We start from the raw sequence: 15,062 nt of genomic DNA on the forward strand, positions 1-15,062 counted from the left end.
TTATGCTCCAAATCTTCGCAACGAGTCTATCGCGACATCATATAGTAAAGGGTTCAGCCGAATGCTACGGTCTAATCGTTGGCGTGTGAACAAATATCGTAACCATGGATTATCGCAAAAACAAGGTCGAACGTTGCTGTCCTTTTGTGCAGAAAATTAGAAAATCACAGAATCACGACGTATGGAACCCGCTATCCTTTTAGCAAAGGGTGCAAGCGGCTGAGAATCGGAGGAGTGGTCGAATCGCTCGGATTGGTCGAATCGTGCGTACCGGATGTGGAGGTCGGGCCGCACCGAGGGCGAGCCCTTGAATTATCTGTCTTAATTTGTCCGTCACGAGAATTAGCGCGAATCGAATGAAGGACAGGGAGAGAGAGGGCCGGGAGAGACGGAGAGGGGGCGAGGAGTTTTACAGACACGGAGCTCGGGCCTCCCATGGTGAGGCCAGCCGGTGACCTTCGACCTGGAGGACCGGCCACGTTGAAAGACGGCGTGTACACGGTCTCGCACACACGCGCACGGGCGCGCACCTTCGTTTCTTTTTCGCGTATCGAGCACGGCCCCGGCTCGTATCGATTATGACATCGTCAACAGCTTCGTGGAACGGGACGTTAATGTACCACGCGACGAAATCCATCGTCCGGAGAATGTTGGTCGGCTGTTCCTCCGGTAAAGTTATGTAGCCGGGAGATAGCAGATCGGTCGAGGATTGATCGATCGTTCGGTGGGACTCGTTTGCGAGCGGATCCGTCGAGTTTTCGCCGGTGCCGGTGTTTGCTCAAGGGATCCATATCTTATCGTTCTATTGGTCGTCATCGAAAGCTAATGGGCCGGCTCGTGGCCGAGCTAATGGGGAAGCTCGCCTCGTTTGCCCCCACCCATCTAATAGCCGTCCAGGCTGGCAAACGTGGCGCGACCGTACCCGCAGCTGCCTAACCACCGACTCTCTCCGAGAGGAGAGCCTCTCTCCGAGTAATGAAATCGCTAACCCCTTTTCGCGTGTAAAAAAGAGAGGAACGGCAGGCGTGCCCGGGCCGGGGCACGGCCGGGCCCCCGATAATAGGCATCATTTTCTCCAGTTGTTGTACATCGTTGCATCGTGTAATAAACCGTCGCGAAAGCTCGCACCGGCAGGCGTGGAGATCGAGCCGCGAACACCGCGAGAAATCTTCGAAAACACACGGAACCGCGCGCTCGCTCCGCGCCGCGAGAAATATTTCGCGAGTCATCCGACGATTAACGGGGTACGGGCGACTTATAACCGACGCGATGAAAAGAGTCCCACTCCTCTGGAGGATCCACTAGACCAGAAAAGCTGTTTGACGAGCAAACAGCGCGCAAATACGGCCCGCTGTGTACAGAAGGAACCACGCGGCCACCCGACGTCGCCTAACAGCAACAGTTTCTCAACCCTTCTCCGTTGAAGTGCTGACAAGATGAACGAATCGAGCAGATTTCTGGGACCTCGGCTTAGAAAAGTCCTCCAAAGAAAAATACACAGTTTCCACGGAAGCTGTTAATTCCGTTCGCAGACACTCGATTTGTTTACTTTGTGTAACATGGGATAACCGGTTTACGTTTATTTTATTTAGAGCCCCAAAATGTGCTGTTCTTAGACCTCCGCTAATTTCTTCATTGATAATAACGTGCTTCTGATAAAGGACCGAGCTGCTTCGAAAACGTAGTTTCCTGTTTTCATTAATTAAATGAATTTACGTAGGCTGCAGGAAAATATTTTCCCGCTAATTCTATTTATTTTATACCATGTACTACTTTGGTAAATAGGAAGATAAGTAGTTGACATACCAAATCGTAGAGGCGTAAGAAAAATTTAATAATGCTACTAAGCTATGTCCAACTTCACAAAATTATTAAATAAAACAACCGATTCTTATTTAATGTCTGTCTCTTAATCGTCTTGTAAAATTTTTATTTTTCAGATAGATCAGCAGTCAAGTCATTATCCTATCAGGGATGATTCTTCTAATTTCTCTTCGACGTCGCACAGTCATTGCAAATGGTATTAACCCTTAGTAATCATGGTAATAATAGACCCAATTAAAAATCGTAAAAATATGTGTTAATTCAATTCTAGACAGGCCATCCATCAATTCTCAGAAAAATGAGAGAAACATGGAAGAATAAATTGTTACTACAAAATAACTGCAATCAACCGATTACGTATAATCATCCTAACGTTCTTCCGTATACCCCATACATAGCGACGACAAGAACGGACGTCCAAGAAGAAAGCCGATAAACCACGAATCTCGAATGAATTTCTAAAGTCTCCAGTTTGGACTGCGACACCGGTGTTAGGCGATTAGGCGCGAATCACTCGAATTGCAAGTGGCGAACGTTGGAATTGAATGCGGTGGAATCGGCCGCATCGAAAGCAGGAAGTTACGGTGGCAAACACTTACCGAGAGTGCCGTCGAGGGAAAAGGAATGCCTGTCGTTCCTCCACGCCCACGAGCACAAATCACAGGTGGTGAGTCCGTCGGTGGTGACACCCTCCTCCGGTAAATAAGGTGGTCTAGGAGGCGGCGGCACAAAGCTTCCTATCACAGCCCAAAGGGAATCGACGTCGTTACCGACGCCCGTGTAATACAGCAATTCCTCCTCGGCTACGCCGGCGAACCAGTCCATGTCGTTAACGTTGGGATGAACGGTGTTGGTGCTTGGCGTGCTCGTGCTAGCTACCGTCACCTGAAACGTTACATTTTCATTTCAATTTATTGTTCACGATGGTACACGTTTATGCACGAGTGGGGGGAATCGCAGTGGCGTAAGTCACATTTTATCCCCATTCCCGGAAACGAAGAGCGTTATTGTTTACTAATATGCGTATCGTTTACTGACCAAATTTATTGTTAAGATATTTTAGAGTCAAGTAAACTTATAGTAACTTCATTATTAACTTCACTTGTCTTTTTAACATTTTAAGTCTAACCCATAACCCGTAAGTGAGGTACAAATTTTACGATTTCGGTAGCTCTTATAAAGATTGTAGTCGTTAACACTCCGATTGTCATATCATTGTCACGTTCAGATGATGCAATTTTTTTTCATAAATCAATTTTTATCATCGTCTATTAGGGGGATACAAATTTGTTAGCTGCGAGAAGATTCCAAATGCGAATCTTATCTTTTCTTATTGCAACAGCTTTTTCTATTGTTGTTTCCAGAAGATTGTTAGCTCAGCATTGTTTCCAGAAGATTGTATATTTATTATCGTTACCAGAACATATGTAAAAAAAACATCATTACGAGATCAATTGTAGACAGAAGGACGAGCGACGCGGCCACGAAGTTGCAAAGCGTGTTCCGCATCTTCGGGAATGCGTTCCAAAAAAGGACCGCTCGACAATGTTCGCCTTCTGGAACGCAAAGTTTGAAGTTCAAACAGTTCCGGATAAACACGGTTAATGGAACGAGAACGTGGCCTCTCCCCACTGGAAGTACGCATCTGTCCAGAACGACAGAAGGAGATCGCGGCGAGCAGCTTGATGATCCTCTTCCGCTCGTGTTTCGTGAAACGCCGGCGCAAACAGCGGCTCGAAGAATAAAGGTAAAAAGTGTACCGTTTCGAGTTATTTCGTTCCTCGAAGCGGCGCTTTGCGGGCACGGTTTCGTTGGCCTAACTCCTACTACAAACAGAGAAAACGCCGAGGGCGGCCGCAAACAAATCATCCACCCTCCCGCCGCGTCCCCGCTGTCAGTCTCGTCTTCTCTCTTACCGCCACGGAAGTTTAACCCTTAAATGCATATTGTTGCCGATTGTCTACATTCTAGTTTCATTTAATTTTATTCAAAAACCTGAGTATGTGCGTTTCCGAACACACGTTGATAACAATAGACGATAGACCATGTGTGAAATAAGAGACTTGACATTACTTTTGGCGAGTAAGTTATGTTTTTTGACATTTGAATGTGCTGGGTGATAACCTACAATGTGTTACTTGGAGAGATATTTTCTTTTTTCGAGTTTCCTATAAAGGAGTGGTTTATCTAATCGAAAAAAAAATTACTTCTCATCTGTTGTCAGGTAAGCTATGAATGTTGCATTCGATTCCTATACTAATAGATAATATAAATACATGACCATTTGTTTACGTCTACAATAATTTTAGTAATAAACGCATATTGTTGCCAAAAGTCTACATACAACTTATTTTCAAAATAAATGCTCAATATTATTACCTAGATTTTTTTATTTATTTTTTACGTAACCTATGACTACATTCCTATAAAAAACGATTTTTCAAAATACAAAACAAAAAATCATGCATTTAAGGGTTAACCCGCGGGATAAACCTCGATAAACAGTGACCAAGCGCGTCCGCGGTGCCATCGCTGAAGAAGTCCTCGGGTCGATGTAACGCGACCTTGACAGCGTTTCTTGTAATTGGGACAGGGCACAATGGAACAATGACCACGCAGTTTCGGGAATATTCTCGTTGGTGCAGGGGATATCGAGATTCGGAACGCGACGATGCACCTGCGGAATGCACTAGGACCTTCTCGTGACTTTTCTATAGGGTGATCAAATTTGTTTTCCCTTCTCTCCCTTTTTTATTATAACTTTGATTCTTTGCGTTACGATTGCAGATAGAACATTGTTGGAACGATTTCATGCATCTCTGATCAGCAGTGAACGCAAAACTGGAAGAAGACGGTCGAAGAATTTCGTAATGATATTACCAGATTGCCTGTCTTTATGCGAAAGATCAAAATTATTTAAGTTAATTGCAAGAAACACAAGTTCCCCTTTTAATGCTTGTAAACGAGTAGAGAATAATGCAACAGTATCCTTAAATTCCTCTAATAATTTCTCAATTTTGCCCTTTGCTAAGTCATTTCTGTCACAAGTGCTTAAAATATTTAGTTATTACAATATTTTCGAATCCGTTGAAATTATCAGACAAAGTTATTTATTTTCGTTTTATCTTCTGCTTACTGTAATCGATTCGGCAACTTTATCTCGCATCGACTCGGCTGATAGAATACATTGAATAGACTTCGAATGGAAATGATCCGAAACAACCGAATACAGTAATGTCTCCCTAATTGACGCTCAGATTGTCCACAAAAATGGTCAATTTGGGAAGAGGAGCCTTGCGAATTCGAACCTTGCGACTTGTTTTTATAGTTACCGATTGTCAACGATTATAAAAGCATGGTGCAAAGCCGGAATAATCGTATCTCCTGTTCCCAAATTGTCCATTTTTTTGCACAACTAAGCGTCAGTTAGAGAGACATTACTGTACATACAAAGGTTCAAGGAATGAAATCTTTCGAACGTTAAGTGAATATGAAATAAAGAGGAGGGGGGGGCGGGTATTTTTGCAAGGACTCGAGGTGGTTGAATCTGGACTACGAGGAAGGGTCGGAGAGCCTGGAGGATTTAATAAGGTAATTCAGGCATGGACGAGTCGCGGCCCGTGGGCCCAAATCTGACTCGTCCCTCGCACACTCGCGCGACGCGAAGAACGATACGATATTGTTTCTTCGGTGCTCCACGCGGGACTGTCCATGCGATGTGCAGCAATATGCGCGGAGTACATACATATGTAGTAGTAGTAGTAGTAGTAGTAGTGGAGCTGGTGGCCCGCGGCCGAAACGACTCGCCCCTGCCCGAGGTAATTGATAACCGAGCCACATTATGAGAAGATATCGTGCGGAAAATTATAAAGTTGTACCGTTCGATTAACGCGGTATTGTCGTGTCTGCGTACGCGAACCTCCCTGAAGCGAGACCGCTTCGGGCGAAGCGATTTTCGACGAATTTTTGGTATTGCGTCCGGATAGGGCAGCAATTACTTCGCGGAACGACGATCCGACACGAGATCAGCCGCGCCTTGAGCTACGAATTTCACACTCGATGTCCCCTAAATTGGAGAAGCGTTCGATGATTGCAGCCGCCGCGATTACAATTTGTCGATCGCCAAACGTATACGGAGTAATTGATTCGGAACCTGGCAATAAGGACGCGACCCATGTGGGAACGTACCGTGCAACGCCACCGGATGCTACGATTTTCAAAAGTAACCCCGGAACACCGTGCCCCGGGGCCCGGCAGCTTGTTTGCTCTTTTTCCGAAATATCTCCGCTAAATAAGAGGTGCAGGCTGACACGGAACAGAAACGTTTTTACGAATAACAGCTGCGAACGAATCGGTATCGTATGACGTCAGTCGTGATCAACTATAAATCCGGGCACGCGTTCTTTTTCAACGATAAGACTTAATCTTTTCGTTATTTTTATTATAACGTAATGATTGAATTAAACATTTTATTTAATCATTTTGTATGGCGTCGAAGTTTCGATATTTTAAAGCCGTCTTGTCCATTTTATTTAATTATTACTTCAAAAATTGTTAACGATAAGAATATCGTTAGATTCTAGTATAGCCATTTCGCTATAATACAGGGTGTCCCAAAAATGTCTCGCAATCTGGAAATGGATCCTCGGATCATTTGAAGCAACTTCTTCCTTCACAAAAATTTTCTCCGAGGCACCGTTAACGAGTTATTAACGAAAAACAGTGACCAATAAGAATCGAGTACGGCTGACGCGAGGCGGCCCAGCCAACCAGCGCACGAAGCCCAGTTCCGCTCATTGGCTCGGTCGCCTCGCGCCAGCTGAGCTGGGATTCGACCGCCTCGACCGCTGGCGCCGTCGGCTCGGCCGCCTCGCGCAAGCTGAGCTGGCCTCTCATTGATCACTGTTTTTCGTTAATAACTCGTTAACGGTGCCTCGGAGAAAATTTTTGTAAAGGGAAAAGTTGTTTCAAATGACCCGAGGAACCCGCCACTTTCGGATTGCGAGACATTTTTGGGACATCCTGTATATTTGAACGAACCGAATTTGTCTAGAATGTTTAGGATGCAAAATAGTTAAAATACCATCCACTTAGATTTGATGGGAACTTTCGGGGTTCATTTTTCGGCACTCTCTGCATCGAAGGTAAATTTATTCTGCTCCCCCCCCCCCCCAACTCGTCGCCAGCAATACAAAGAGCACGCGCGACGTCGCGTCGCCTAGATGCGGATAAAAAATGACTCGAGGCGATGCCTCCGAAGATTAAGGATCGCGTCGCACCGTATATTTAAATGTACATTAAACGTTAAGTCGCCTATAGGTTGTCGAGCCGAGTTTTATGCGAACATCAACTCGGACAATGCAGAATTCGTCGGGACTCTCATCGGTCCCGATCCTGAGCATGAATGTAACTTTGATGACTTCCTGATTCCCACCCTGCAGACATTCCGGCGAGGACGCGCAAAAATAACACATCGCCGGTGTCTCAATTAAACGAATCGAATCACGCGCACCGGAACGCGTCGATTTTTGCCCGGCCATTGTCATGGTTTCCCCGCAAAAAAGAAGTCACTCGTAAAGATCCCTGGGCGCAGGTACCGCATATCCTGGTGTCCCGCGAGACGGGGTGCTTTTGTGTCGAACGAAGGGGGTCCTCGGCCGTGATTATGGATGGGCCTTAAGAGCCGATGGGGCCCCGCGGCCGTTGCACAATGGCACGCATTGATCGGCTTAATTACCGTGATATCGACGTAATTAAAGCTCCGTTGTGCGCCAGGACCCTGCTCTCGCTCACTCGCTCTCCTTGTTCCTTCCTCTCTCTCTCCCTCGCTCTTTCTTTCTTTTTCTCTTTCTTTCTCTTTGGAAGGCGTCGACGAAACCCGTGACTGGACTCCTGGCGTCAGGACTCACCGTCTTCCTTTCTTTCTCCCTTTCTTGCCCGCTGACCAACACCATCCTCTTCTCTCCCTCTTTTTTTCGTTGCCCACGGTCGGTGACCGCTCTGTCACTTCCTCGCGCGTCTGGCGAACGCTTTGTTAATAAGCCATTATCCACGCGACGACGTGCCTTTACACGCCTCGGACACTTTCAATCGCTACGGGATGAAAAAGCGGATCAGGATCGCTGGAAAAATCTCCGGCAGATTACCCCCCGTGGAAAAGCTCGGGTCATCCTATCAATTCTTATTCAAAAAAGTTCTTCCATTACCTACGAGCCTTCCTGCAAGTACATATTTACGAATCGCGATGAGATCGTACACGGTTAAATTTACATCGATTCGACATTTAACGCTTTCACTGCTATGTCAAATCTATTATAATCTTTTATTATATAATCTATTATTAATAATTATATTATTACATTATATAATTTTATATAATCTATTATTAATCTTGAATCGATGTCATGTGTTTATGTCATGCATCTTTTTAATTGTAATTTGATTAAATGAAGTTGCTTTAATTTTTTGCCGTCTTTTAACCGTTTGGCGTGGCAGCCGAGGTTTTAAAAAAACACCGTGGACAGAGAAAGATGGCCTAACCTATCTCTAATAAGCAGCATCGATGCTTAGCTGAGATTCTTCTGCTTAAAATGAGTCCATACGTCGCGTAAATCGAATTAATTAATTAGCAACTCAATAATCGTAAGCTCTTCCGAACAACGCAGTCCGATTTTACGTGAACTACAATGATCAAAGTATTCCGAATTATTACTGAAAATGAAATGTTAGGTTACCTAATAAATAATTCGACGAAGAGCGTCTCAAAGCACTTTCGAAGGAGGACGGTCACCAAACAAGTCGTGAATTGGCAGAAAAAATGAACTGCGATCATCTTCATTCAATGGAATTTGCCGAAAAATTGTGAACCTGCGTTAAATTCCAATTCAGGTCTTCCGCTGCGGGGCGTGTCGTTGACGTCAAAATCGCCATTTTTGAACTACGTAAACCATTTCCGTGCTGTAGACTCCCGGGCTGCTTCAGCAGCTGTTTGACATCGATGAAAAGCGAAGAAGAGAAGGTGTCGAAAATGTTTCTTTTTACCTCCTGGATATTCCATTTCTAAGCCTCGAAAGTAATAAAAAATTAAACTACTCAAAAAGACGATTAGCACAGTTTTGTAGAGCAGAAAGAGCTCTATCGAATGAATATTGTACACTTTGTCGAACAGCAAAAGATCCTAGTAAAATAAAAGAAAATATAAAAACGCTACGAACTTATTCCCCAACCCAATATGTCACGTAAATTTGACTATAGATACAGCACTGCACAGCTTAGTGGCAAATGAATGTATCGCTGTTACTCGAACGCCATCTACGACTCGAACAATCGAGCATCGTCGGCCAGTTTCACGCGAATTCCGTGCGCGTCCAATCTTTCCGAAAATTCTTAGTATCTTTACAGCTAATCGGTGTAATTTTTCTACCAAATTCGAAGATTCGGTAGAGGAACAGACTCCGTTACCATCGATCGTAGAAGGACAAAGAGAATCGGTACCCACCCAAACGTTTAACCGCAATCCGAGGACGACGTTGGGCGAGTCGCTACGAGCGGTTGAAAGTCTTCGAGCTCCATTCGGTAAGCGACGATAATTCATCGGCATGCATGTAGATAATTCGCAAATCACTAGGCTACGATCGCAGGTCGCGCGCGTCAAACTCGTTGTAAAGACCGGAAAGGTTGATTGATTTGTGATTCTACGCGATCATCGTAACGAGCCGCTCGAAAGTGGTAAACCAGCGAGCCACGACTCGCCGATCCCCGGTCTGCTCGTTACGTTCGAACGGAACGTATCGTTATAATTACGAGGCGTTGGCGTTTACGAGCGAGGGGATGATGCCTCGTACCAGTTAACTCTCAACATTCTCTTCAACGGCTTAGTCGTTTCGCGTTAGCTCGAGCGACTGGGTTTGTTAAAGGATTCGTTCGCTTCGAGTACGATCCTCGTGCAATTATTGTTCTTGGTAATTATGCATAGAAGGTTTCCCCTCACCGATTTCGATGATTTTTCAATATGTCGCCGGGATGAAGATTTTTAATTGTTTATCTCTACATATTTTATCATATTTTATTTCGGGGAAGAAGCATCCGCTACTTTATTCACCCAGATTTATGCTGTGTTTATAATGTTCCAAAATGTACAATTTTCGCGTCTGGATTATTTCGATTAATTTGATTTGAAAATAATTTGCTTCCGCGATATTATCAGACATTATTTAATTATACAATATTATATATAACACTGAACCTACCACGGTCAAAATAACCGATTTTTTATTTTACGATACTACAAACTTTGGAGACTTCTTCGTGGAAAATGATTGAATAAATTATATTATTGAAACAAGTCTCATAATTCAAACTTTACAAAATCCGAATGAATTTTATCTCTTCACTCTTACGAGTCAATGCACGCTTATCATCATTACAGGTCGGTTGGTTTACTGTTAAGAAACTTAACAAATACAAACTTCGATGAAGTACATTCCTTATTCATTTATTTAGCGTTAACACTTTGACGGCGGGAGTCATATTATTAAGTACGCGTAGTCCTAATTAAGAAAATTTACCCTACTTATATTATTAGTACAATACAGTAATGTCTCCCTAACTGACGCTCAGATTGTGCACAAAAATGAACAATTTGGGAAGAGTAGATACGATTATTCGTGCCTTGCATTTCGTTTTTATAGTTGTTGATAATTCGTAACTATAAGAACGAACCGCGGAGCTCGAACAATCGCAACTCCTATTCCAAAATTGTCCACTTTTCTGGACAATCTGAGCGTCAATTAGAGAGACATTACTGTATATCGTAATCGCAAAATTAAAAAGGTGTATCATAATTACAGTTATTAACGCTTCGACTGCCGCGGCACTCGTACGCGCGTGACAGAATTATTTAAACTTTACTTTTTTAACTTAGCGTTCACGCTGATCCGCTATGATTTCTTAATTCGATTAGGATTCGTCACATAGCGTAAAAGCGTCGAGAAATTAATCGATGCCGCGTAAAAGCGTCGAGAAATTAATCGATGCCGCGTAACTTCGCTTTGGAATTTTTATTTCATCGAAGAAAACGCTTCAATTTAATGAAACGTTCGTCTTTTAACACTAAACCTACCAAGCAGTGACACTAACTGGCATGTACCGCTTCACAAAAGTGAGAAGATGCGAATTTATTTGGAATTTGTAAAATTTTCATTATAAAACTTGCTCCAATAACGTAACTTATTCAAGCATTTTCGACGAAAGAGTCTCGAAACTTTGCAGAATTGCAAAATAAGAAAGCGGTCACTTTGACCGCGGTAGGTTTAGCGTTAACACTTTATCGATCGCTAGCCTATTTATCGGCTTTTCGATTGCCAATGTTTATCGATCGCTAGCCTATCAATCGGCTTTTCGATTGCCAATGCTTATCGACCGATAGCCTATTAATCGACTTTTAGCTATCGACGGTTTTCGCTTCTTTACCGTTTTGTTAGTAGCTGACCTCCTGTATGCTGACCTCCCCATATCCTTATGAATTATAATTATAATAATTATTATTATTGATTATTATTTTTAAAGGAATAAGCACAACACAATGAATAGCGAAAATTTAGCCGGTACTGGGAGCAAATGCGCGCGCGACTAAGCCAGTCCTTACTGAGTGGCAGCCTCAACCACGACCGGACGATAAAGTGTTAATATGTGAACAGAATATCTGAACAGAAGCGTAAAGAGGGAATATCGGCGAACTGCCTACAATCCGAAGCTGCTCGTTCCCCATCAGGGCCGAGCGCGACGGTAGGTGGGAGACAACAAAGACATTTCTTCAAGCCCGGTAACACTTTGATCAAAGTGTTTCGATCTACATTCCGTCGGGCTCTTCGAGAGGGACGTCACCCCTCCCCCATCGTCCACATAAAATAACGCGTCGAGGACAGGAAGTGGTCTCGTTTCCTAGGACAAAGGGCCGCGCGTCGCTCGGCGAATCGGTGGCTCTTTTCCCACCGATTCCCGAAACAGTTCCCGCCTCGAATTCCTCGGTGCCGCGCCGGCTCTCGAATCCATCTTGGAGGATTACAGGTAGGAATTCGCGCCCCGTTTCCCTGGGACGAGCGGCGCTCTCTTCTTCCCCGTGTCGTCCCGTCGGGTGCCGGGCTCGCTGTCCATTTGCAATTCTGACACAGTTCGCGGCGCGGCTATAGAGGCGGTCGTTCCCTGTGTATCGGTGGCCACTGCGGCGACCGTGAAGGAATCTGTCCACGGTTTGAAGGAGGAAGGTGCCGCGAGTGGCGGTAGCGTTGGAATACCAAACGATTCCCGGAAACCGCCTCGCCGCCCTGGCCCGGTTCGCAGCCGGTCTTCCTTCTCCTCAATTTCGTCTTTCTGCGTCGTTCGTGTCGTCGTCGTTGTCTTCGTCGTCGCAGTCCTCCTCCTCCTCCCTGCTGTTCCTCCTTCTCGTCGCCGTCGCCGTCGTCGTCGTCGTCGTCGTCGTCGAGACGATGTAGGTCCTCCGGGACCCGTCGAGAGTTTTCGGCGCGATGCGAAGTCGAGGGGGAGGGAGCTGGGCTGTGGCCAGGTTTAAGGGGTCGTTAAGAATGGGTTCGAGGGCCAGGGCCGTATATAACGGATAATTGACAGCCGTTTCGAGGCCGCCGTTTACTTTGCATGGACATTGAATCCGCGCGGCTGCGGGACGAACCGATGGACGGATGGATGGATGGACGAGATGCGAAGCTGAGAGAGAAAGAGAGAGCGAGAGAGAGAGAGAGAGAGAAAGGTGGAGAGAGGATCGTTCGACGTGGACCGAACGAAATTCGGCGGGAACGCGAGGGAGAGCGCAGACCGGCTAAAGGAGATACGAGGAAGCTCGGGAACGGTTAAGGGAGGCGCGGTGAAAAGGCAAATGCTCGCCGGACCGGCCTCGTAAATTCTTCAATTCCGATGCTCGGAAAGGCATGAACGCGACGCTGACATGCCCGTTCCAATGCCCCTTCCTCGTGGCGCAGCGCGGCCGCGAGCACCGATTCGGCTTAATTGCCGGCCGCTGGAAAAACGGGCCCGGCACGCCGGCGACCCGACTTGTGCGGCCATCGATGCAACCATCGGCCGCTACCGATAGTCCCGCTGCTGCATTTTCGGTAAAAGGTCTCTCGGTTCTACTGTTCGCGGTCTACGCCAGTTTTATCTGCTGGCGAACACTTTTGCGAAATATAGTTTCTTTCACCGTTGCGTCGATCGATGCTGTTTTTCCTAAATGGATCAAAAGACAGCTCTTAAAATTTTAATTTAACACTATTTTCACCGGACAGATCAAAAGACATATTTTAAACTTTTTTATCGAAATTATTCTTTACGTTTTATCATTTTTCCTCGAGATACTTTTCAAGTTTTTCTATAATCGCTATAAAATTAATTTGGTAAAAATAGATGCATGCAATCATGTATACAAATGGTCGGTGAACATAGTGTGAACACTTCTTATGGCTTTTCTATAGGCGGTTCAATGAACTCTTAAATGGTAATAATGTTTATTGTTTTAACTGGACAAACGCGTTGTTACGCGGTGCAAGAATGCAATAATAATCGATCAGAGCGCGCCAACGAGGAAAAAAAGAAAAAAAAGAAATGTTAAAACAAATACTAAATTTTTAAAGGTATAAAGTATACAATTTTTGCTGCCATAGTGTGTGTACGGTGGATTTTCTCAGAATAATATTATAATTTAAAAAGAACGCGTTGCATTATATTATCTGAACGATTTGATGGATTATGGATGAAATTATTGTAGTTCGTGAACAATTTCTTAAGGAATTCTTAGCTGCTTTTGTCTTCGATAAAAAGAAAAGAAACTCTTAGTAAACTTCGGGTGGATAAGTGTTAATAATTTCCCTAATAGAACGAGACAATTTGAATATCTTATATGTTCTCGTTCATTTTCGTTTCCAAACAGAAGAATCTGTTTCGATTTAGAAGAAATAAATAACACTCGTATGCAATAGTAGCCCGTGTATGAAATCTTCATCACGAGTTCTAACTCGTTACAGTGCAGTTACGGTGTCTGTGAAATAATCGTCGTCAGCCAGTAACCGGTCGACCGGTAATTACAAAGAACGTTAACTCTAATATACGGTTCTAATTCAGACGGGTTCCGTTGTAGAGATTCCAGGATCGCCGCCGACAGCGCGCATTCTGCACGGTATTGACGGAAGTAGTGAAACAAGTGAAGATAAATTGATTCGCGCAGGGTTAAGGAGCGTGGCACGGCGAAGCCGCGATCAAAGTCGCAAGGAATCAGCCGTGCATTTGTTTTCGATTAAGCAGCTTCACGGTCGAACACGTCTGAAACGAGTCGGCTCGAGCCGAGAAAGAATTTCTCCGCGGCGAGAGAATTGCCTGGGCCTCGCAACGCCGAGAAACGTGAAAAAAAAAAACGGACGATCGGTCGAGAGAGGAGAGAGAGAGTGAGAGAGCTCGAGGGTCGCGTACGAAAGACTTCATCAGCTCTGCTTAATGCGAGGGAGTCGCGCGGCGCTACATGCATCAAGGCACGCGTGGGGTCTCGCCATCGCGAGCAGCGGGGGTTCGTAATTTGCAACGTAATTTGAAGAGAACTTGGTACTTTCACGGGCATCCCGGCCGCTCTACTCGCGATTCCTCTAACTGTGCGCCGTTATTTATGTCGTGCGAGTTTCTTGCGCGGAACACGTCCCCGCTTCTTCATTTTGCAATATTTAAGTCCCGTTGCGGATCGCCGCGCGTGTCGATTAATCATCGCGCGGCGACACTTGCCGCGGTTCTCTATTTTTCGACTACGAGCGCTAGCATATATTAACCGCGACCAACCATCGGACAAGGTGACACGATGCTTTCTTTCACAGTTGCCGAGATTGTAAATATGTTCGCGTGAGAAATTTATTTTCCGCGAACCTTTCCATCGACGGATAAATTATAATCGAAATTACGGAAATGTTTACAGAATTATTTCACACGTTCCGTGCCGAGCTTTTTTTACTCGAATCTTCACGCTTTGATATTTTACTAAAACTTGATGTATTACGTGCAATTATTCATTCTCGTACACATAACAACGTAACAAAAACTTATCAACGCCCATTCTTGCGGTGGAAATTGATTCTTCGGTTCTAAATTTCTTGTAAACAATTTGTTCAGTTCACTAAGTAAACATGTAAGCGTGTACCATCGATGGTACACGTGGCACGGAACGTGTTAATGGACGTGTCCTCGTTGTA

At 44.8% G+C, this 15,062-nt stretch overlaps 2 protein-coding genes across 2 annotated transcripts in view; one reads left to right on the forward strand and one right to left on the reverse strand.

Moving 5' to 3' along the window:
• Window positions 1-15,062, reverse strand: part of LOC117228880 (uncharacterized) — a 204,310-nt gene that overhangs the window by 81,186 nt on the left and 108,062 nt on the right. The window contains exon 2 of the mRNA XM_033484917.2: window positions 2,424-2,709. Within this exon, the coding sequence (XP_033340808.1) occupies window positions 2,424-2,709 (286 nt within the window). The remainder of the gene's footprint in view (window positions 1-2,423; window positions 2,710-15,062) is intronic.
• The window catches only part of LOC117228881 (L-lactate dehydrogenase), a 356,327-nt gene continuing 350,429 nt past the window's right edge, over window positions 9,165-15,062 (forward strand). Inside the window, exon 1 of the mRNA XM_033484918.2 lies at window positions 9,165-9,399. The gene's annotated coding sequence lies outside the window, so the exon portion shown is untranslated. The remainder of the gene's footprint in view (window positions 9,400-15,062) is intronic.

Source organism: Megalopta genalis, chromosome 1, assembly GCF_051020955.1.
Source record: "Megalopta genalis isolate 19385.01 chromosome 1, iyMegGena1_principal, whole genome shotgun sequence".
In the NCBI taxonomy this organism is placed as follows: Eukaryota; Metazoa; Arthropoda; class Insecta; order Hymenoptera; family Halictidae; genus Megalopta; species Megalopta genalis.